This window comes from Macrobrachium rosenbergii, chromosome 56 (genome assembly GCF_040412425.1).
Source record: "Macrobrachium rosenbergii isolate ZJJX-2024 chromosome 56, ASM4041242v1, whole genome shotgun sequence".
In the NCBI taxonomy this organism is placed as follows: Eukaryota; Metazoa; Arthropoda; class Malacostraca; order Decapoda; family Palaemonidae; genus Macrobrachium; species Macrobrachium rosenbergii.
In genome coordinates, this window is record NC_089796.1 from 39,579,809 (window position 1) to 39,602,072 (window position 22,264).

Here is a 22,264-nt window from a genome sequence, read left to right on the forward strand (position 1 = left end):
CAGTAACAGGAGTAGTGTTACTGCCAAAATGATGCAATGAATCCTAATTAGCAAATTCTGAATAACAATGCCATGTTGAGCAGAAACCTCACATACTGAAATGGCGTGAAGTGTAAGCTTCCAGGTTCTCTCTGCAATACCATGTGTGCCTTCCAGGTCTCAGGATTTGGCAGTTAAGAGTAGTGAGTTGGCAGTTTGATGTTGGAGGAAGCCACCGAGATCTATAAATGATCCTTCCAGTGGAAAGACCAGGTGTTACTACCATGTGCATCAGCTTTGACAGTTCATATTCCAAGGATGAACCTAAAAATTAGTTGTACTCCTGTCTGCTCAAGATAGGATCCAAAGAAAGGACTGTGGGGTACAGGACCTTCGACTTTTATCCTCATGGTTCCTAAGGTAGGTCACTGTTGCAAAGTGGTCCAACACAAGGCATTGAAAACATGGGTGGGTGGGCAGGTGCTCTTTCCTGCATCCATGTCAGTCAGGCTCTTGCATTTCTGAAGAGAGTTTCTTGGCTTTCTGCTGATGAGAATGCAACAGAAGTAGGTGTGCATGTGATCCTGAAAGATTCAAGGTGTACTTCCAAAAAATTTCTTTTCCCATTCCATCTGCATAATCTGTTGATTGGAATTCTTAATGTAATGTATGCCTCCACAGCTGCTAACTAGTTCTGTGATAGCTAGAGTGAAGCCCACTCCATATATGAAATGGGCCATTCCTGACTCCCAGTTGTTCATCCTGCCTTGCTGACCAAAAATTTTCTCTCTTGTGCCTATTCATGTAATGACAGGTATTAGGGTGTAGTTATCCTCAGTTACCCTGAATATCAAATGACTGTCAAGTCTTTCCTGAGCTTTGTTACAGTGCACCTGTCACAATATTATTTTTCATTTTATCATCATTGCTTGTTGATTTATAGGCCTACAAGTCATAATCAATTAAGCAATCACTGACTGAAATGTCTAGGTGGGTATTTCCAATTTTGGGAAAACAAGAATGTGGTTCACTTTTGCATCTCCCTTCGCAACATTTTTCCAGCATTACGAAATATTTGAAGCAAAGAAGCATCTGGAACAGAATCTGTCCATCCTATCTTGCTGATCGTTTTTCCTATTGCACTGATTCATGGACATGGGTTGTTGAAGATGAGGTCCCTGGATATTCTAATCATCATGTCATTTAACACTAGAGTATCCATTAAACCTCTTCCCAAACCTTTGCTACATACATCATAAGCACCAGATATAAATTTTAGAAATGCTATAAATTATTCTTTAAGAATGGGCCTGTGCTACAATAGGTATTATTTGTCTTTAAGTACCAGGTATCAAAATAGGTGGTCATGAATTGAAACTAGGTCCCCTCCAAACATTTCACAATTTATCCTACACTTCATATGGACCAACTTCTGAAGCTGCACTGCTTTTAGTTCTAAGGATGTCATGGAGGCCCTTCTCTAATGGACATCATGCTTGCCCCAACTGACCAATCCTGAAAGATGGTTGCTGGATAAATTTTTGATAATGATTAGGATGACCACCATTGTCCAACTTCCTGTCTCCTCAGACATAACGATAATCCACTGTAATATCTAAGTAATTTGTCACAAACATTTTCTACTGCTACATCCCTCAAGATACTGACCAATGTTGCAACCAATCTGAATATCTGTTGGCTTTGAGTGCTAAACAAAAAGGTATTTTTTGAAGTTATAAGCATAGATGAGGTAGCTACACTGCTTTAATCTTTAACCTTTTGTTTCCATTTGCCTGTCTTGCTTTACAGCACCTTGAGAATCTCAAAAGCATAAAGTACCTTTTGGATCTCAAAAGCAATCTTAATTAGATGACCTCCTTCATCTCCTGGTAAATATATCCTCCCACTGGGGTTCAAGTTCTCAACATGTGACAGTCAATGCAATTGCTGTTGACTGGCACCTAGTAAGTGCATCCTCCCACTGGTGTTCAAGGAGTTCTCAACATACAAGACAGAAATGGAATTGCATAATTTGTACTTACTCTTTTCCATTTTTACCAGTCTGATTTTCTTAAATACTGAAATCTGTGATAAAAGTGTATATTGAAATTGCAAGGTGCTGATGTTTTCTACTACAAGATATCTGATCTTCCTTCTAAAACTTCAGGATCCCAAAAGGGAAAATACTGGTAATTCCCGCTGCCCCAAAGTCACTGGTTTCTTGGCCAGCTCCCTACATGTATTCAATGAATGACATCCTCCACCATAAGAATCTTCAGCATAAGGAAACCAATCTACTACAATATAGGAGACAATTCTTTACTTACTAAGGGTAACAAGACCCAATTTGGTGCATAACACAGTTTTGCAATACATCTTGGACATCTTCCCAATGACCTTATCTGTCAGCTCATTCAATTTCCTCCAAAGATGAGAATCCAGGACTGTGAAAGGGAACCTCTCCCATGGCCTTGAAAACCACCAACAACAGGGTTTTAAGATGAAATAATGAACTATGCTTCTTCACTTTATGTAACCATACTTCAACTTCTGTAAATGCTGCCCCATCCTCCTATGGGCCTGGCATGCTCATGTCATCCTCAGATTACCTTAGAGGTGGATTTGTTTTTTTTCTTTTAAGTTTCCTTTGCCCAGATTGAGGTGTTCTTGTCAATATCATCTTCAAGTTCACCTGTAATTCTATTTCCTCAAAGAACTTGTCAACTTATCCCCCACAATTGTAAACGATAATTCTTCCTCTTTCAAGGCCCCTTCATCATTATACTACAGGCAGCCCCTGGTTATCAGCGGGATCCCGTTTCTGAGGGTGTGATGATAACCGAAAATCACCGCTAACCGGAAATCAGAGATTTTGGCACTTTTTCTGCGATTTTTGGGGGTTATCGGCACCGAAAAGCGCCGATTTTCGGTTACTGGCGCCTCTGTTAGTTATATATCAGCGCCAACACCCAATTATCGATGCCAAAAGGCGGAAATCGGCAATTTTTTGCCCCGAAAATTGCCGATTTTCGTCTCTAGACAAGCGCCATAAAACCGGATCGCTGTTAACCGAGCCCGCCGTTAACCGGGGACTGCCTGTACTTTGGTACTTCTGTCTGACTTGGTCTCTGAAAGTTATGACTGTTTTCTTCATGGTTCTCTATACTTCAGGATATTAACCACATTAGTCTGTTGTTGTCTGCCTATGCACTGTACATATGACATGTTGATAATCCGTCATCCGCAGCTGCATCATGTTAGGCATCCATCATTTACAGCTCAAGATTCTGACTGGGGCTGATGCTCAGGTTAAAGCAACCTTTTGTAGAGTGAATTATGATATAAAAAGAAAAGTGTGTGTCAAACACACGTTATTATAATTAAAATCACCAAGAAAATCATGCTTGTTATATAACTAGTAAGGAGGTTTTCCCTGGTACTGACTTTACTAAAGAAGTTGAATTAAGAGTTTTTGCTTACCTCTTTCTTAACACATGGCACACTTGGTGCTGTGAGTTCAGTGAAATAAAAAGGTTTGTACACTGAATGGACACAAAAATTAAATACATAAGAGTATGATCTCTACAAGATATAAAACCAAGTTAAAGAATTTATGTTACCACCGTTTGGAAAAAGAATTCTTGAAATGTTGCAAAGAATAAATAAAATTATTATATAAAAATGTTAAAGGAGAATCATATATTAATTATAGCATGAAGACAGTTTAAACTGGTGTTTGTTTGTAATTTGCATATTGTGCTTACTGCTCAAACAGTAAAATAAAATTGCTCAAATATACAATATAGATTCAAACTGCTACAAGTATACAATCAGTAAAAACAGCTATTTAAACAAATATACACTACATGTAACCAGATAGAAACAACAATATTAACAAACTAATGCAATTTACAAAAATATTACAAAACCCAGTATGTATTGCACAGTAAAGTACAGTGTAGGTAATAATATTTATAAAAATTATACTAGGCAATTATCTTTACATACATACTTTCTGTATTTCATATACAAAAATGAAAAAAAAAATAAAAATTTTATCTCTTAATTTATGCTGTTATGTTTGTGCAAACATTACCCTCTTCTCATAGTTAAGCAGGCCAGCTTTGTATGTTTTTCAAAGCAAACCATACTCCTCAACATTGTATGCCTAAGTTAAACTATAAAAATAGTATAGTATTGACATGAATACTGATACTTGTCACTTGTTTAGATACTCAGAAAAATGCATTTCCTACCTTGGTTAAAATCCTTTAATGGATTCCGCACTTGAGGGACAGGATTTTCATAATAATCTGAAAAGTTCTATTTCCAGACCTTATCAAAAAGCTCCATGAAGCTATCATAAATCATAAAGGTGATTGCCACATCAAGGCACACGCGGCTTAGTCGTGGTACAGTTCCCTTATAGAAACTGGAGGAAAAAATAATTCACTTATGAGTTTACAATGGTCACTAATTTTAAAATTTATACATGTACAAATGTCACAGAAGTATGATCTTGCAACCCCCTTTTCTAAAAATAGAATCTGATATATGAACAAGATACAAAATTCACAACAATGAATTTGAAAACAACCACAAATCTAAACTCCACTGTATAAGATTAGAGAATTCAGCTTCTGTCAATGGACATAAAGAATAAATAAATTCACTTCAATAATCCAGGTAATTAAATACAGTACTAGACTGAATATTACCTGTGGATGTTGTGTAATGAGGAAATCTATTTAGTCAGCTGTTGCACAATTTAGTAAGTATTTATTTTACCGAAACTGTGATATATAATAAGTTTTTAGTGTTTTAATTTCTAAGTATAAATTTCTTGTACATCATGGTTCCAAAAGGAAGTGCAAATGTATTTAGTGCTGTGGTGATATGGTCCAGTAAACCAAACCTCAACAAATGGCTGTAATGATAACCATTTTATACCCCTACTTTTTGGCATAAAACAGGTTTTGACATAGGAAAAACCTATTTTTGGTAGCCGCTGTTGAGTCCTCAAGGAGTTACCTTCCATGGTCTACCAGAGCTCCATGGAGGCCAAACTAATATCAAAGAATTTAGTTGGTCTTTTTGGCCAGGTATTGTGTTGTAATGATTAACAATATAACATGATAGAATATATAATGGACTCAAAGATAAGAGGGCACTTTCCCTTATCTTCATTGAAGCTGAACCCAGTTTTTCTAACGTCAAAAGAACCTGCAAGAAAGAGAAGTGACTGTTGTGCATGCGCATCCGCCCTCTTATTTACAATTGGGCCATTAAAGACCAAGGAGCCATTACTCTCTGTTGGTCAATGCAGGATGATCCCTTGCCCAAATCCCATGGCTTTTTGTCAGGGAAGTGGGAAGGTTTTGAGGACTCGACAGCAACTACCAAAAATAGGTTTTTCCTACGTGAAAACCTGTTTTTAGATAGCTTAGTCACTTGTTTCGTCCTCAACGAGCTTTACAAAGACATTGACAGGTGACGAAAATGGCTTAAGCTCAATTTTTATTCCCAACACCCCAGAGGAAAAAACATTTCTGGTCTGAGGTCAAGTGACAGATTTCAAGTCCCATTCTTTATTCCAAATACCCTTCAGGTTTTGGTACCAAGGAACAAAAGGCTATACACGAACTTATGTTTTAGGATGTAGTTCTACTGTGGCTTACCTAAGCATGCTGGGTTTGTTTGCAATACTGTCGCCCTTTTTTCAGTGATAGTTAGCACACTCACCATCAATAAGACCCCTGGTTTTCTGCCATAGCACCTAGGAGTTAAGACTAACCATGCTACCTACTGATACACAGTGTAGTCGAATTTGTTCAAGCTTGTGGCATTAATTTAACTGATGACCACCCTATACTTTTGGGGACTTCTTCGAAAGAGACATTACTTTACAAGGCCAACGACGTACTTACTTTCCTAATATCATGTGACCTAGGAAAGGTGTGTGGATTTGCCTTTTTAATGAGAAACACTACAATCATTCTCAGCCCCTGTAGGGAGAGTGGTTAGTTTAGTTTGTGCTAGGGTGTAGGAAAATTGGACCCTCTGGGATGTCTGCTGTGACTTCTAGGAAACCTTAAGTACTTGAACCGGGCATAATGTCTCGTCTGCTAAATTGAGTTTTCTTATAAGAATAGATTTCCTTTTTAAAGGATCCTCATTCTTGGTCAGGAACGATGGGCCAGGGTACAATAATAATTGATGGTCAGTTGTTTGCATGATGCATTGTCCCCCGTCTGAGATAGCCCAGTTCACTAATACGAGCTCCTAATGCTAATGCAATCAAGAAGATCACCTTTTGTAGCATGTGTGTTGTGGTTGTATTGGGTCCGCTGAATTGAGGGGTTAATATAAGTCTAAGCATCTTGTTCAGGGACCAAGTAATGGGAAGCCTTTCGGGAGCAGGCCTTTGTAGAGCAAACGACTGCAACAGGGAAGTGACTACTTCTATAATGGAGTCAATCCTGAATCCATAAAACAAGGGCTCCATTAATGCAACCTTGTACGCCATGACTTTTGTAACCACAAGGCATTTGCCTTCAGAAAGGTATACAAGAAAAATAGAGTGTTTCTAATAGAAATCTCAACTGGGCTCTCAGTATGGATATAATCTAATCATATCTTCCATACGGACTGGTACCGTATTGTCGGACAGATGATGTCCATAATTTCTGCACTAGGTACCTAGCAATGTTGGGTGAGTACTTTTCATGATAGATATTTTTAAAAAATCCATACGTGAAGACCTCAGCTCAGAAAGGAGGATGTGTAAATAACTTTCCTCCTGTCTGGGATAGAACAGCAGATGATAGTGGAACTGCTCTTTTTGTCCGTTGTTGAAGTAATAGGAACTAATGCCTGTTTGGCCAATTTGGGGCTATTAACCCTTAAACGCCGAGCCTCTATTTACAAAAACGTCTCCCGTAAGCCGGCGGCGTTCGGTGAGTTAGCGCCAAAGCGGAAAAAAAGTTTTTTTCAAAAAATCACAGCACGCTTAGTTTTTAAGATTAAGAGTTCATTTTTGGCTCCTTTTTTTTGCCATTGTCTGAAGTTTAGTATGCAACCATCAGAAATGAAAAAAAATATCATTATCATATATAAATATTGGAATATATGACAGTGAAAAAAAAAACTCTTATATAATTGTATACAAATAACGCTGTAAGCACAACGGTTAAAGCTAATGAGTTAATTTTTTTTAGTTGTATTGTACACTAAATTGCAATGATTTTGGTATATAACAAATTGTAAAACAATCAAAGCAACACAGAGAAAATATTATCACAAAATGATGCATGAATTAAATAACGCGTGAGACGTAAAAAAATGTTTTTTCAAAAATTCACCATAAATCGAAATATTGTGCTAGAGACTTCCCGTTTGTTGAAAAATGAAGCTAATTGATTGAATATTACTAGACTGTAAGTGTGTGTTTTAGCTTACAATTGCAGTTTTCGACCATTTCGGTCGAGTTAAAGTTGACCGAAAGTCGAATTTTTTCTATTTATCGTGATTTATATGAAAATATTTCAAAACTGATAAAAGCTACAACCATGAGTTATTTTCTGTTGTATTGTACATGAAATTGCGCACATTTTCATATATAAAACTTTATGTAACGACTAATATAAAACGGTGCAAATATTACAACAACGAGACGAAAGAATTTCTGAGATGTTCGGCCGAGTTACCACGCAGACGTAAGGAAAATGTTTTTTTAAAAAATTCACCATAAATCGAAATATTGTGCTAGAGACTTCCAATTTATTGCAAAATGAAGGTAAACGATTGAATATTACTAGAATGTAAGAGTTTTAGCTTACAATTGCGTTTTTTTACCATTTTGGTCGAGTTAAAGTTGACCGAAGGTTGAAATTTTGGCAGTTATCGTGATTTATGTGAAAATATTTCAAAACTGATAAAAGCTACAACCATGAGTTATCTTCTGTTGTATTCTACATGAAATTGCGCACATTTTCATATATAAAAGTTTATGTAATGACTAATGTAAAACGATGCAAACATTACGACAACATGACGAAAGAATTTCTGAGATGTTCGGCCGAGTTATCGCGGCGCATGAGACGTAAGGAAAAGTTTTTTTTCAGAAATTCACCATAAATCGAAATATTGTGCTAGAGACTTCCAGTTTGTTGCAAAATGAAGGTACATGATTGAATATTACTAGAATGTAAGAGTTTTAGCTTATAATTGTGTTTTTTGACCATTTCGGTCGAGTTAAAGTTGACCAAAGGTTGAAATTTTGGCAGTTATCGTGATTTATATGAAAATATTTCAAAACTGGTAAAAGCTACAACCATGAGTTATTTTCTGTTGTATTCTACATGAAATTGCACACATTTCCATATATAAAACTTTATGTAATGACTAATATAAAACAGTGCAAACATTACGACAACGTGATGGAAGAATTTCCGGTGCGGACGTAAGGAAAAAGTTTTTTTCAAAAATTCACCATAAATCGAAATATTGTGCTAGAGACTTCCAATTGGTTGAAAAATGAAGGTAAATGATTGAATATTACTAGAATGTAAGAGTTTTAGCTAACAATTGCGTTTTTTTACCATTTCGGTCGAGTCAAAGTTGACCGAAGGTTGAAATTTTGGCAGTTATCGTGATTTATATGAAAATATTTCAAAACTGATAAAAGCTACAACCATGAGTTATTTTCTGTTGTATTGTACATGAAATTGTGCACATTTTCATATATAAAACTTTATGTAACGGCTAATATAGAACAGTGCAAAAATTACGACAAAATGACGAAAGAATTTCTGAAATTTTCGGCCGAGTTACCTGCAGGCGTAAGAAAAAGTTTTTCAAAAATTCACCATAAATCGAAATATTGTGCTAGAGACTTCCAATCTGTTGCAAAATGAAGGTACATGATTGAATATTACTAGAATGTAAGAGTTTTAGCTTACAATTGCGTTTTTCGACCATTTCGGTCGAGTCAAAGTTGACCGAAGGTTGAAATTTTTTGTAGTCGACGTGCGGTACATCCACTTGGCACCCAACAGACAATTTTAGTCGACGTATGATACGTCCAGTAGGCGTTTAAGGGTTAAGTAAGCTGTTCCTTTGAAAGTTAGAAGTTTGCTCAAAACCTTCAAAATCTGGGCCAATGGAGGAAAAAGATATCCTCCTCCCCTTGTTCCAGTCCTTAGGAAGGCATCTCTTGCTGTTGCTTGACTGTCCAGGTTTGGAGACATATATTAGGAGTTTGTGATTCTTGTACGTGGCGAACAGGTCCGCTTCCGGTTGTGGAAGCATGCTGGCTATTGATTGAAAAGAGTGGTTGTCCAACATCCACTCTGTTGAGGCTGTTATTTCCTCGATAAGAGCATCTGATATTACAATGTGACCCCCTATGAGGTGAATTGCAGACATGTGCCACTTCCTTGCTAGTGCCATCCGAAGGATGGCTAGCATTATCATGTTGAGAGGAGGTGAACATGATCGCGACCTCATGATGTAGGATATTGTAGTTCTGTTGTCTGTCCAGGAAACTGATATAAGAATTCCTCAGAGTAGCTAATCACCTCCCTGCCACTTGATGATCCTCCCAATTCCATCCCAACCTGTCAACGAGGAATCTGTGTGTATGGTCACTCATACAGACGGAGGAGTCAGGGTGACTTGTTTCGCCAGAGATTCCTTCCAGGTCCTTGGCTGAAGTATCTCCCCAACTTTTTTAATCTTTTGATGAGGTTGGTCTCGCATTTTTTTTGTTTTGTTTCCATGTGATAGCCAGAATTTATTCACAATTTTAGTTGCAATCTAAGTATTGCATCTACTACTGATGTGAACTGCAGCAGGCCCATCATACGTTCTGATTGCCATCTGGAAACTCTGGGCTGTGCAAGGAACCTTTTGAGGACTTGCCTTATTCTGTTTTGAGTAAGGTGGGGGAGAGACAACAGGCCGTGAAGGGTATCCCAACACAGTCCCAGCAATTGAAAGTGTCTGCTGGGCATGAGGTGGGATGTTTTTAGATTTATTATAAAACCTTTTGACTGTAGTCTGTTGACCATTGCTCTCTGGTTTTTCAAGCACTCTCTTCTTGTGGGCCCCCAGATCAACCAGTTGTCTAGGTAGGCTATTAGTTGTATTCCTTTTTTGTTTGAATTTTCGAACGAATACCGTTGCTAATTTTGTAAAATATTCTTTAGGCAATGTTTAGCCCAAAGGGCATGACTTTGAATCTGTACGTATCTTTTCCCTATCCAGAACCTTATGAAGGGACAGAAGGAAAGGCTATAGGGATGTGACAGTATGCATCTTTCAGATCTATAGAAACTGTCCATGTTGCTTTTGGAATGATTCAATGTACTTAGGCAATGGTAATTATCCAAAACTTTTGGCAAACAATGTGCTTGTTCAATGTTGATTGGTTGAGGATCACTCTCCTTTTGGAGGAATCCTTTTTGAGGACACTGAAGAGACGTCCTTGGTGGCAAATATATGCACACTTCTCTATGGGCCCCATTAACAGGGGCCTTTCTGCACATATAAATAATGCTTTCCTCCCAATGGCAAACAATGTGCTTGTTCAATGTTGATTGGTTGGGGATCACTCTCCTTTTTTGGAGGAATCCTTTTTGAGGACACTGAAGAGATGTCCTTGGTGGCAAATATATGCACGTTTCTCTATGGGCCCATTAACAGGGGCCTTTCTGCACATATAAATAATGCTTTCCCTCCACAAGGAAAAACTACCATTGTCTGTGATGTCGTGGAAGCCGACCCCCAACCATACAATTCCTCTTAGTGTCTGCCTCTTCCTCTGCCTTCCCCTTTGATACACATTCCAGGTGTTGCTTTTCCTTTTTCCCCCTATAGGATGGTTTTTGGACCTTCTGAAAAAGAATGTCCTTGCTGTTGTTGTTGTCCTTTTGTAGGGAATTGTCCCTTCTGACCACCCACCTGTTTTTTGAGGAAAAATTTTTGGGGTGACTGAAGGCTTATATGATTTTTTATCAAAGTGAGCCTTTTTTGGGGTTTGGTAAAGGGAAATTTTGGGTTCTTTGTTTCCTGAATTCTCCTTTCCCCAGAAGAGCATACACTGTACAATTCTGTTGGTGGGCATACTCGTTGAGTTGAGCCACAACAGACTCCTCAAACAGATCCTTACAGAAGGGGTTAGAATGTAATAATGCAGTGACATTGGAGACTGGTTTGATGGAACCCTCCAATGCTTCCATTTGCATTTTTAGGCGCCATTCTAGGAAATAACAGACTTCTTCCCATCGGGTTCTCATAAGACTTTTGGCCTCAACAGCAAAAATTATCCTGGAATATTCTGGAAGCCTTTTGGTGGCAACTTCCAGCAAGGTGGTAGAGGTTATAATACTAAGGAGTCAGAGCCTACCATAAATTTCTGACAAGGCTGTCCCCTCTTAGAGCCTTCTCATAGGGGTCCCAAACTGCTGGGTAGCTATATCTAGGGAGCTTTTTCCTTTCAAAAGGGAGTTGTAGCATTGCCCATTCCTTGGTGGAATTTCCTGAAACTGGGATGACTGTGGCAGATGGTTTTAATTCTGCCACTGCTTCTTGTTTTTAGTCACTACCAATTCTGAAAATCTGTCTTCACATGATTAATAATTTTGAAAGTGAAGGGACAGAATGCTGAGGCTACTTGGTGAGCAACTTAGGTCTTATTCAAAATGGAAGTAGAGATCCATTTTTCGTTGCCCTGGTAAAGGTTGATCTGCCCATTCCTTGGTGGAATTTCCAGAAACTGGGATGACCATGGTGGATGGTTCTAATTCTGCCATTGTCTCTTGTTTCTAGTCACTACCAATTCTGAAAGTCTGTCTTCACATAATTAATATTTTGGAAAGTGAAGGAGCAGAAGGCTGGAGCTACCTGGTGAGCAACTTGGGTCTTATTCAAAATGAAAGTAGAGATCCATTTTTCACTGATCTGGTACAGGGTGATTTCTATAGATTTTAATGCTGCAGGCACAAGTAAGAAAACAGTTTCTGTTAGTGGTCTTGCATGTCTGGTGAAGATGGTACCAGGTGCCATTCTGTATTAGGGAATGCTACCGTTTGTAAATTCTACATGTACAACTTCAATCATAGTTTTTCTCTCATTAATTACATACTTGCCATTGGGAGAGAGAGTGCATATTGAGGCGTCTCGCCAAGGATTATCAGTATCATCAGAGGTGAGTACTGGAGCCCCTATTATGTTTTGATCTGAAGTTCTGTATTCTAAACTGACCCTTTTGTTGTTTCCGGTCAGAATTCTAACATTAGACCTTGTTTGGGCAGCATTTGTAACCACACTCACTTTTCAGTTACAGGATGTAGTAAAGTACTTTTACACTTTGGGGTGTACATGACTGACTGACTTTCGTTTTTGGAATCATGCTTCATGTCCCTTATATATTTCTGTTCTGTGGCAAGGGCATCTTTGATGGTACTCTATTTCCTTATGGAATTGATCAAATGCCACAAATTGTGTATCCCTTTTGGGGGAGCTTGAGCAGTCTAACTGAACTTCAGCAATTGAACTGTAATAGCCTGTTAATCAAGGGGCAGAAGTCCTGGGTAAGTTACTATACCCCTCTGAAAATGTAGTCATTTCAGTCGGAGTTGGGTGGAGCCTAGTATCCCTTTTTGGGGGAAAGATCCTATTCAGCAATGATAGCTGCATGGGGAATAGAATTCCTTCTGGAAGGTTTCTCCCATGTCTAGCTAAAATTTGTGTCCCTGACCCTTCTGGGTTCAGCAGGGCCATTTCTGGCAATGTCCACTTCATATTCTTTAGTAGAAATGTCAACCCAATGTAAAGATTCCTCTACTTCCTCCTAGGGGTTAACCTGGGAAGTATTGGGGGCTGATGTTACTGGGTTTTGGCCCAAACATTGATGTTGTTCAGAGAAAGGGTTAAATATCTGCTGCCGGAGCTCTGCTGGAACGATATAATCTCCCCTACTGAACCCTAGGACCCATTGAGACAGCTTAAAAGGGGCTGTTTCGTCCTTAAAACTTGCTGCCAGAAGCATATTACAAATCTTGCCCACATCTGGCAACCAAGGAAATTTTCCTTGTTTTCACGAGAACTATGCTCATGGCAGGTGGTATGGTTCATACCCACAGGTAAAAAGTGAACCAAGCAATTTGCTATGGAACACTTGAACTGAGGCTCCTGCTTAAGCTTTTAAGTGAGGGATAAACCTGTAGTTCCTCATATAGTTTCCATATCACAGGTCAACTTGATTACAGGTGTGCAGTTGTAATACATTTAATTAAATATATCTATGTTAAGTTAAATCCTTTAAGGTTTAGGCTAGTTTTCAAACCTGTATATGGCTGTATTACTTATATAATGTTAGTCCTTTTGCAATGGCTAAGTGAAATTTTTAATTCCAATTGTCATGCCAATCAGACTAACTGCTATGAACTAATTTGTTTAACTAACCCAAGCTACTGTTTTATATAGCTTAGGTTTTTTAGTATAATCCACCTTGAGCCAAGAATAGAGGACACCTCAGAAGGCTACCGCTTAACCTATTCTAGGTTTATTTAAAACCCAAGGACACAAACCATAAAGAAAACAATCCTCCCATAATCTGATTTTCCGTTCCATATGGCCAAGACCACCCCTTTTTTCTGATATTTGGCCATCGCTGTTTCAGGCCAACTGTAAGATATTCCTTAAAAATGGGTTCCTACTCAATCTGGTCATGCTACTGCCTGTTCTAGGTTTATATCACCCTTAAGGATATGGGTTACATAGGACCCTACCAGTATGTAGCCTTACAGATAGGCTACCGAGTTATAAAAACTAGGTTATTTTATTGGGCCTAGGAAACCTTTCACACATAATCCTAGGCTTATTTGTTCTTTCCTAACCTAGCGTGGGGTATTGCCTAATCCAGATTACCACAGATCACCCTTAAATGGATAGGCTAGGCTATATAAAAACAAAACTTACCAACATGCAATCTAATAGTTAGTCTACTATTTTTTTTCCAATCCCAGGCCATTAGGTCCACTACACAAAACAGCAACTCGTGAATGTGTAACCCCTAATCTAGGCTACTGCCTAATCTGGACTATTTAATTCACACTTCAGTGCATGGGTTACATAAAACACAATTAGCCTATCTTGGTATGTAGCCATTACTATTTCATCTAGTCCTAATTACTATTTCATCCAGTCCCAAGTTACATGGTCCAGGCTAACAATTCAGTCCAAAAATGGGATATTTTGCAAAAAGTCATCACTTAACTTGATATAAGGTAGTGCCTGGGCTAGTTCTGGATTATTCAGCTCACGCTTAAGTGCACAGGCTTATATAGAAGGAAAAAATTTATACTAATATGTAGTCTTATTGCTAGGCTATCGATTTATTTTGCCCAGATATTGTTATTATCTGATACTAGGGTCCTCGGTCCAAGCTGGGCCACTTAGGATACCAATCCAAGGACATAGGCTACAGACAACACCCAATATTAATCTAGTCTAAATTATTCTCACTTACTGCCTAGATTATTGTAGACATCGTATAATCTGAAAAGATTCTCAATATTAATAAGTTGTGGAACACTTATTTTAGTTAAAACACTTAGTTAGAATTTAAAACAATTTTTGCTTTACGAAACTAGGTAAGCTAGCAATCAACGAGCCGGGTTCCAGCTTTTATGAGGATATTACCAATTACAAAGGTTTAAAACTAAAACTTTCAACTGGAACTTAATATTAAGCACCCATCTTGCTATTTTTGATGTTTCCATGATCCTCAATAATGAAAATGGAGAAAAAAAGTCAAATTTTTTCGGAGAGTTGGTGATGACGTGAACCGTTCGCTATAGACCAAACAGAGATAATGGCTCCTTGGTCTTTAACTGTCCGGTTGTAAACAAGAGGGCAGATGCGCATGCACAATAGTCACTTCTCTTTCTTGCAAGTTCTTTTGACGTTGGAAAAACTGGGTTCAGCTTTGCTGAAGATAAGGGAAGGTGCCCTCTTATCTTTGAGTCCATTGTATACTCCATCACACGTTATATTGTTAATCATTACAACACATAGACCATGGAAGGTAACTCCTTGAGGACGAAACAAGCGACTACGATATCAAATAAGTGGTTATGAATACTAACACTTTCAGTCTCCAGACATAACAATACTCTTACAACTACAAGGCATTCTTTTTAAGGGAACTCAATATACAAACCAACAATAATCATCACACATCAAAAGAACTTTTAAGGGCAGTGAAATGGTATACTTGCATGGCATGAATTGTCTATCAACTTCTAGTATGAAATTACAGTAAAGCACATCCAAAATATTGGGGGGCTCCAAGTACTGTATATTCTGGCTTATTTGATGTGAACCTCTATTATACAAAGATATTTGGAAGAAAAACTGGTCTCATGAAGACACATTTTTATGTGGTGGTGTATTAAAAATTTATCCCGCTGCCCTATTCAAATCTTCTCTGGTATAGGTTGCGATATTTAACTTAAATTTAATGTTGTCACACTACCTTCCTTCCTTCTACACCATGGGTTTTCAACTCTGAGAAAAGTCTGCGGTAAAAATGCTCAGGCAATAAATTGACAACTTGGGTTTGTTGTTTTTTACAGTTCTCTATTCTATGTGCTTTGATAGCTGCAGCAAGCACCACCAGGGTGTAGCTATCATTCATTTCTCTTGTGATTAACAATCATTCTATTAAATAATATATTGTGAAAAAATACATTTTCACAATCAGTTAACCTTTTTACCATTAATTTCAGTACACAGCTTCAGGGGCCCCCATCATTTGAAAACAAATGTTATCTCTCCCAAGAACAGATTTGTTAAAATCTGAAAGGGAACAGACTAATTCTTCCATACTAATTTTAAACTGTAATATGTATCTCTGTCTAAGCTTCTTCTGAAGAATGCTTTTACTTTATCAATCCTGTAAGAGTGTCAGCCCAACAAGGTACCTTGTGTTAGCTAGGATGTGGTTTAGAATGGGGTATGGTTTTACTGTATCAAATGCATTTTTTTTTATAAATTCTGTAATACATTTTCAGTTTCACTGTGGTCTCTTGGATAGTAAAATGGATGGTTTTGTGAGTGTGTAATGGATGTTTCCCAGTTAGCTTTATGAATACTGTACTGCAGAATATGTTTAGTGGGAATATTTTGTAGAAGCAAATTTAATATTGGAAATGAACATTTTTACAATAAAATTAATTATTTGGATAAAGTCTACCTATACCTTTGTGCCATTAGGTGCAATCAGCATTATTCAAAATAAACAAAATAATACTTGGCTGACCTGCTACGACTGTCTCTGTAATCACCTGTTTTCCACCAAGTGGCACTAGAATGTTAGAATTCTTTCATGACCACCCACTAAGATGTGGGGAGGCTGGGTGGGTTTCCACTTAAACAGGAGATAAGTATCTAAATAATTAATTTTATAAAAATTTAATTATTTGCAATTAATCTTACATACTGTTAAAAGTTAGCTGACTACCATCTTTTTGATGAGGGGGAAAAAGGTTCTAAACATTCCTGCCTATTGTGTGATCCCTCCTGGTATGTACTGTTGCCAGATGTTGGAACCACAGTAGGGTGTAAGGCCCTTGTAGCAAGACTTGTCAGAGGATCCTTATAGGGGAAAGGACTCATAGAGAACTAGTGACTCCTGTGCTTGAGCTGGAAGCCCGTAGCCAACAGTCCAAAACTGAAGACAACAACTACCTTCAGATGCGAAGGTGTGCTCCTATATAGCAAGTGTACCTTCATGCTCCCAAAATTCAATACTGGGATATCCTAACAACTAGCTTTAAGAGAGAAAAGCATGGTTACTTTCATATTTGGTTCAGAAGGTGTCCCCTCTGCAATGATAGGATGAAAGGCTTATACGTCTATGAAATCTGAACGTTTTGCAAATAATGAGAAGCAAAAAACAGACCTCAATCTTCATTGAGCTGCACTGACAACCTTCCTCTAGTGAAAGGTTTTAAAGGAAATAAAAAGATGTGCTTACAGCATGGAAGCCATTAGGCTTTCACTTCAAAAATGGTAAAAGCTCAGGAATCAAACCTGCGTGTATTGACTTAATCAAGCATTCTTGTACATAGTGTTTGGCATCCTTACACCGCAGTATAAAGTCTTAACTCCTCCTCTGAAAAGTTCAAGTATGTCCAGGTAACTGGACATAAAGCCACTTCTTCATTGCCTACCAAAGTATTTAAATTGGGCACTGACACAAATCTGGGAAGGACTTTCACTTCATCTTTTCTTTAAGAAAAGAAAAAATAAAGAGGGGATTCCTGCTAGAACAAACCCCACATATAAGAAAGGCTTGAAGCTCACTAATATACTTTGTTGTAGCAAGAGCTAACAGAAAAGTGTCTTCAAAGTTCTTGAGATGCCATTATCCAAAGGTTCAAACTGAGGTAACATTCAATCCTCAAGGACTACTTCCAAATTTCATCATACCATGATGGGAAGATTTGGAATTTCCAGCTCAAAAGATCGACAACCTCTTTCCAATTTGAGCCGTGAGCAATATTACAGTTACTATGACACAGAATTGAAGACAACATAAAGCGACATCCTTTGATCACTGGGGTAGAAAACTGCTTTGCATACCTGAGATACTGGAAGAACTTAATCAAGATATCTATAATGGTACAGTTGCTGGGTATCCCTCAGGACAAGCATAAGATCTATAAACTGACCACTGTTAGTGATACAGTCTAACAGTGGAGGGCCTTCTAGACTTAAGGATTGCTTTTCTGGCCACTCCAGACAAGCCTCAAGCTCATAACAGATGGCTGACAATGTCCACACAATCAGAAGCAGCATGTGGAGGTTTGATGGGATCTTCTCAAGTAAGACTGTCTGGAAAGATCTTTCCTGAGTGGCAGAAGGTGAGGAACATCTACTGCCAGGAGAGGAAGTTCAGGAAATCATTCCCTTTGGGGCCACCAACGAACTATCAAAATCATCCTTGTGTTCTGTGAAGTTCGCAACTTGTTGAGTACTTTCCTCAAAACAGCAGAGAAAAAGTGTAAAGGTCTAGACTCGACCACTCTTGAAAACATGCATCAACTGCCCATGCCTGAGGATCCTGGGACAGAGGGCAGTTAACTGGGAGTGTTGTGGTTTAGGCAGTCACGAACAGATTGTTGTTTGGGTTTCCTCAAAGTTTCCACAACCTCTGGCACACTTGTGGAAGAAGAGACCATTCTGATGGAAGATCTTGCCCTTTCATGCTGAGTTGGTCTGCAATAACACTATTTCTCCCTGGGACAAAATGAGGTAAAAGAATGATGTTCCTGGACTCTGTCCAAAAGAGATGGAAGTTTCATTCCTAGTCTAAAGAGATCTCTCAATTTGTGTCTCCTTGCCTCCTCATGTAAAAGATTATCTGCCAGTTTTATAAATTTAATAATTATTATTTTGTTATTTTTATTTTCTGGGTTAGTGAAGTAGGCATGTGAGTTATACATTTAAGAAATGTATACAAAGTACACAGTTAATTTTATTAGATGTTTTTAAAGCAGTCCGCTCCTTATGTTTGAAATGGCGCAATGGTTGTTGTTGTTACATCATAAGACGCCTTGAAGACAGGCATCAGGAGAATAGAGGGGTGGCAGGAAGAGACAGGCAAGCGGTGGTGGCGTAAGCCTGAGCGCGCTCTCATTTGTGGTTTGTTGGTTGGTTTGTACGTCTATCTTTTGTTTGTTGTGGTTGTAAGCTGGATTGGACAAGAAGTGCAACAGAAACAGGTGTGTGGAGTTGATTCATGTGGTAGCAGAGTATGGTTAGTCAGAAATGGATGGATCTGACAGCAAGCATTTGTGTTGGAATGGAAATGGAGAAGAGAATGTCTGAGATTTAGCGAGATACAGGGCAAGTATAAAGGATGGAGAGGACAAGTTGAAGATTGGCTTGTGGTATGTGGAGAAGTGAAATATCCGGGGACAGAGCTAAGAATGAGCTAAAAAGGAAAAGCTTTAGAAGTGACAGAAGGGATACACAAAGATGAACTTAAGGATAAAGAGGGTTCAAAGATAATCTCATCTAAACTAGATGAAGTATGTCTAAAAGATACCCTAATGGAAAATTACAGTAAAATGAAAAACTATTTTAAATAGAAAGACAATCTAGCAAAAAGATGAGAGATTTTATAATTAGGTATGAGAGGGCAGAATCAGAGTGTAGTAGAGCGATAGGGAAAAAAGCATGCTTGAAGGAGAAGCAAAGGGTTTTTATGTATAAGAACAAGCGAATCTCACAGACAATCAAAAACAAATGGTATTAGCACCTTGTGGTGAAGGAAAGTTGGATTATAAAACACTGTCACAAAAAAGAATATTTGAGGGATCTGGGAATAAAGAGGAAAAGAAATGGTGGGGTTCAGAAGACTATGCAAATTGAGAGAGAGAGAGAGAGAGAGAGAGAGAGAGAGAGAGAGAGAGAGAGAGAGAGAGAGAGAGAGAGAGAGAGAGAGAGAGATCAGGGAAAATGGAATCAAAGTAGAGGTGGAAGAAATCCCAGAGAGAGAAGGGAAAGTAACATTGTGTGCAATATGAAAATTGGTACGGCACTGGGCTAGGGACTGTCCTCAGAATTTTCAAAATAAGAATAAACTAGAAACTGAACAAGAAGAGGAAACATTTATATAGTAAAATAGAAGAATCTTGGGAAGACCTTGATGTGATTTTAGACACAGGATGTAAATCGACAGTTCGTGGGGAATTGTGACTAGCATGCATTGTCATGGGTTTGAATAAGGAAGAATTAAAGAGAATGTATGATATTAAGAAAGAGTCTGATAAAGTATTTAATTTTGGTGAGTCATCATACAAGTTGAAAGGCGTAATGGAAATACCAGCAATATTGAAAAACAAAAAGTTTTATTTGAAGACAAAATTTTTCAGGGTGATGTACCGTGATTAATAGGTAAGAAAACCATGAGTAAAATGGGCATGACTATAAATTTAAAAGAGAACTGTGTTAAAATAGAAGGTAAAGTTAAGAGAAGATAAACAGGGTCACCTAAGAATACCAATTTTGAGGAGGAAGGTAGAAGAAGAATTGTTACTGGAGGGATGGAAGGCAAAGAGTCTAAGGGAAATTAAAGGTGCAATGAAGTAGTTACATCTACAATTTGGTCAAAGAAGTGGAGATAAAATGTGGAAGCTAACGGAAGAAGCACAGTGGAGTGATGGTTTGAGAGAAAAAGAAAAGGAGGAAATAAAAAAGTTACTAACAGACTTGACTGCATGTTGTGAGGTACGTAAAAGATACAAAAGAAATCCAGCTAAACCAGCAGTGGGATTTTCTTGGAGTAAAATATTTAATGAAGTTGTAGCAATGGATGTGGGAGATAGTAGAGAGAACGTTCTTGGCAATGGTAATATGGCAACAAGGTATTGTCAGGCATTTTGGATAAAAGACAAGAAACTAGAAACTATTATAACGACACTTTTTGATGGGTGGTTTGCAATATTTGGAGCACCCTCTAAAATATTATAAGACAACGGGGGAGAATTTCAAAATGAAAAAGTAAGGAGGCTGGTAGAATGATGAAATATTAAAGTACTGGCCACAGCATATGAATCTCCATGGAGTACAGTAATGGAATATGTGAGAAGACAGTAGGCATAATCAAAGAAAGCTTAAGATATATGAAAGATGATGAGGAAGTGGATTGGTCAATATCATTAAGATGGGTAGTGAGTGCCAGGAACTGCTTAATAAACAATGGGGGTTTCTCCTCTAACCAATTCGTATTTGGGAAAAACCCTTGTTTGCCAAATTTAATGGGAGAAAAGAGTTCAAGTACAGGCAGTCCCCGGTTTACAATGGGGGTTCCGTTTTTATGCCGCGTCGTAAACCGAAAATCGTCGTAAACCGAAAAATCATCGAAAACCATCAAAAATCCTAAGAAAACCTTACTTTTAATGCTTTGGGTGTATTGAAAACGATGTAAACTGTGTTTTTATTGAGTTTTTCATAAAAAAAAAACTCCAAATTATTATTATTCTGCCGTTTTGGAGCCATATTTCCTCCGTCGGATCAGCATACGACACGTCGTAACCCTGGAAAATGCGTCGTAAACCGGGAAATAATTTTTGATGAATATATTTGAAAAGCGTCGTAACCTCGGAACGTCGTAAGCCGGACCCGTCATAAACCGGGGACTGCCTGTATAGTAAGGGATACACTGAATGCAATGCATGAGGCCAAAGAAGAGTTTATCAAAAATGAGTCTTGTAATGAAATAAGAATTGCTTTAAACAAAAACATCAGAGAACATAAATTTTAAGAAGCAGTAGCGGGAGATGAAGTATTCTATAAGAGAGAAAATGAAAATGAATGGAGAGGACCTGCTAAGGTAGTGGGAGTACAGTATCAGGTAAAATGGTAATGGTTAAACGTGGGGATTCTCTAAGAGAAGTAGCTAGAATACGTTACTAGGATTCAAAGCCTGTCACCAGACAAGATACCTAAAATAGGTAAAACATATACTGTACTGTGAAGGATGAATCCTGTGCATCAAAGGAGGGGAATATAAATGGGCAGGAAGGAAAAGAGATGGTAATGGGCTGGAGAAACTACAGAAAGAAATTTGGCAGAGGAAACACTGGAAGATGAAAGGGAAAGTGAGTTAATAGAAGAGATACCCTAATTCAAAAAGGGAAACAGAGTTAGAGGTATAAACAAAAATACAGGACACGTAGAAGAATGTACTATGTTGTCTTGCAGGTGGACTCACAGTCAAGTGACAAGGGATGGATTGACTTAAGAGATTATAGTCATGTAGAAAAAACTGAAGATGAAGAAGAGGTTTTGCTAGGATTTGAAAATAAAAGTGTAATTGAAGCTAAAGAAAAAGAACTACAAATTTGGAGAGAAAACAATGTATATAAGGAGGTAAATGGTGCTGGACAAAAGCTATATCTACAAGATGGATAGTAACTGAAAAGGTAAAAGGGGGAGAAAGGATATGGAAAGCAAGATTGGTAGCTAGAGGTTTTGAGGAAGAAATGGCTGAATGGGAAAAATATGCTCCTACATGCAATGCCCAAATTTTAAAATTTTGTTTGACAATAGTTAAATTGAAAGATTGGACTTGTTATACATTAGATGTAAAAACTGCATATTTACAAGGTGATGAAATACAAAGGGAGGTATATTTAAAATCACCTAGTGAAGATGGTGGGAGTGGATTATGGAAATTGAAGAAACTGTTTATGGGCTCAAGGATGCA

The 22,264-nt window shown here is 38.0% G+C and overlaps 1 protein-coding gene across 1 annotated transcript in view; it reads right to left on the reverse strand.

Annotated features, from left to right (window-relative positions):
- Window positions 1-886: 886 nt before the first annotated feature.
- The window catches only part of sea (scheggia), a 197,518-nt gene continuing 176,140 nt past the window's right edge, over window positions 887-22,264 (reverse strand). Inside the window, exon 6 of the mRNA XM_067100501.1 lies at window positions 887-4,411. Coding sequence (XP_066956602.1) covers window positions 4,303-4,411 — 109 coding nt within the window. The 3' untranslated portion in view covers window positions 887-4,302. The remainder of the gene's footprint in view (window positions 4,412-22,264) is intronic.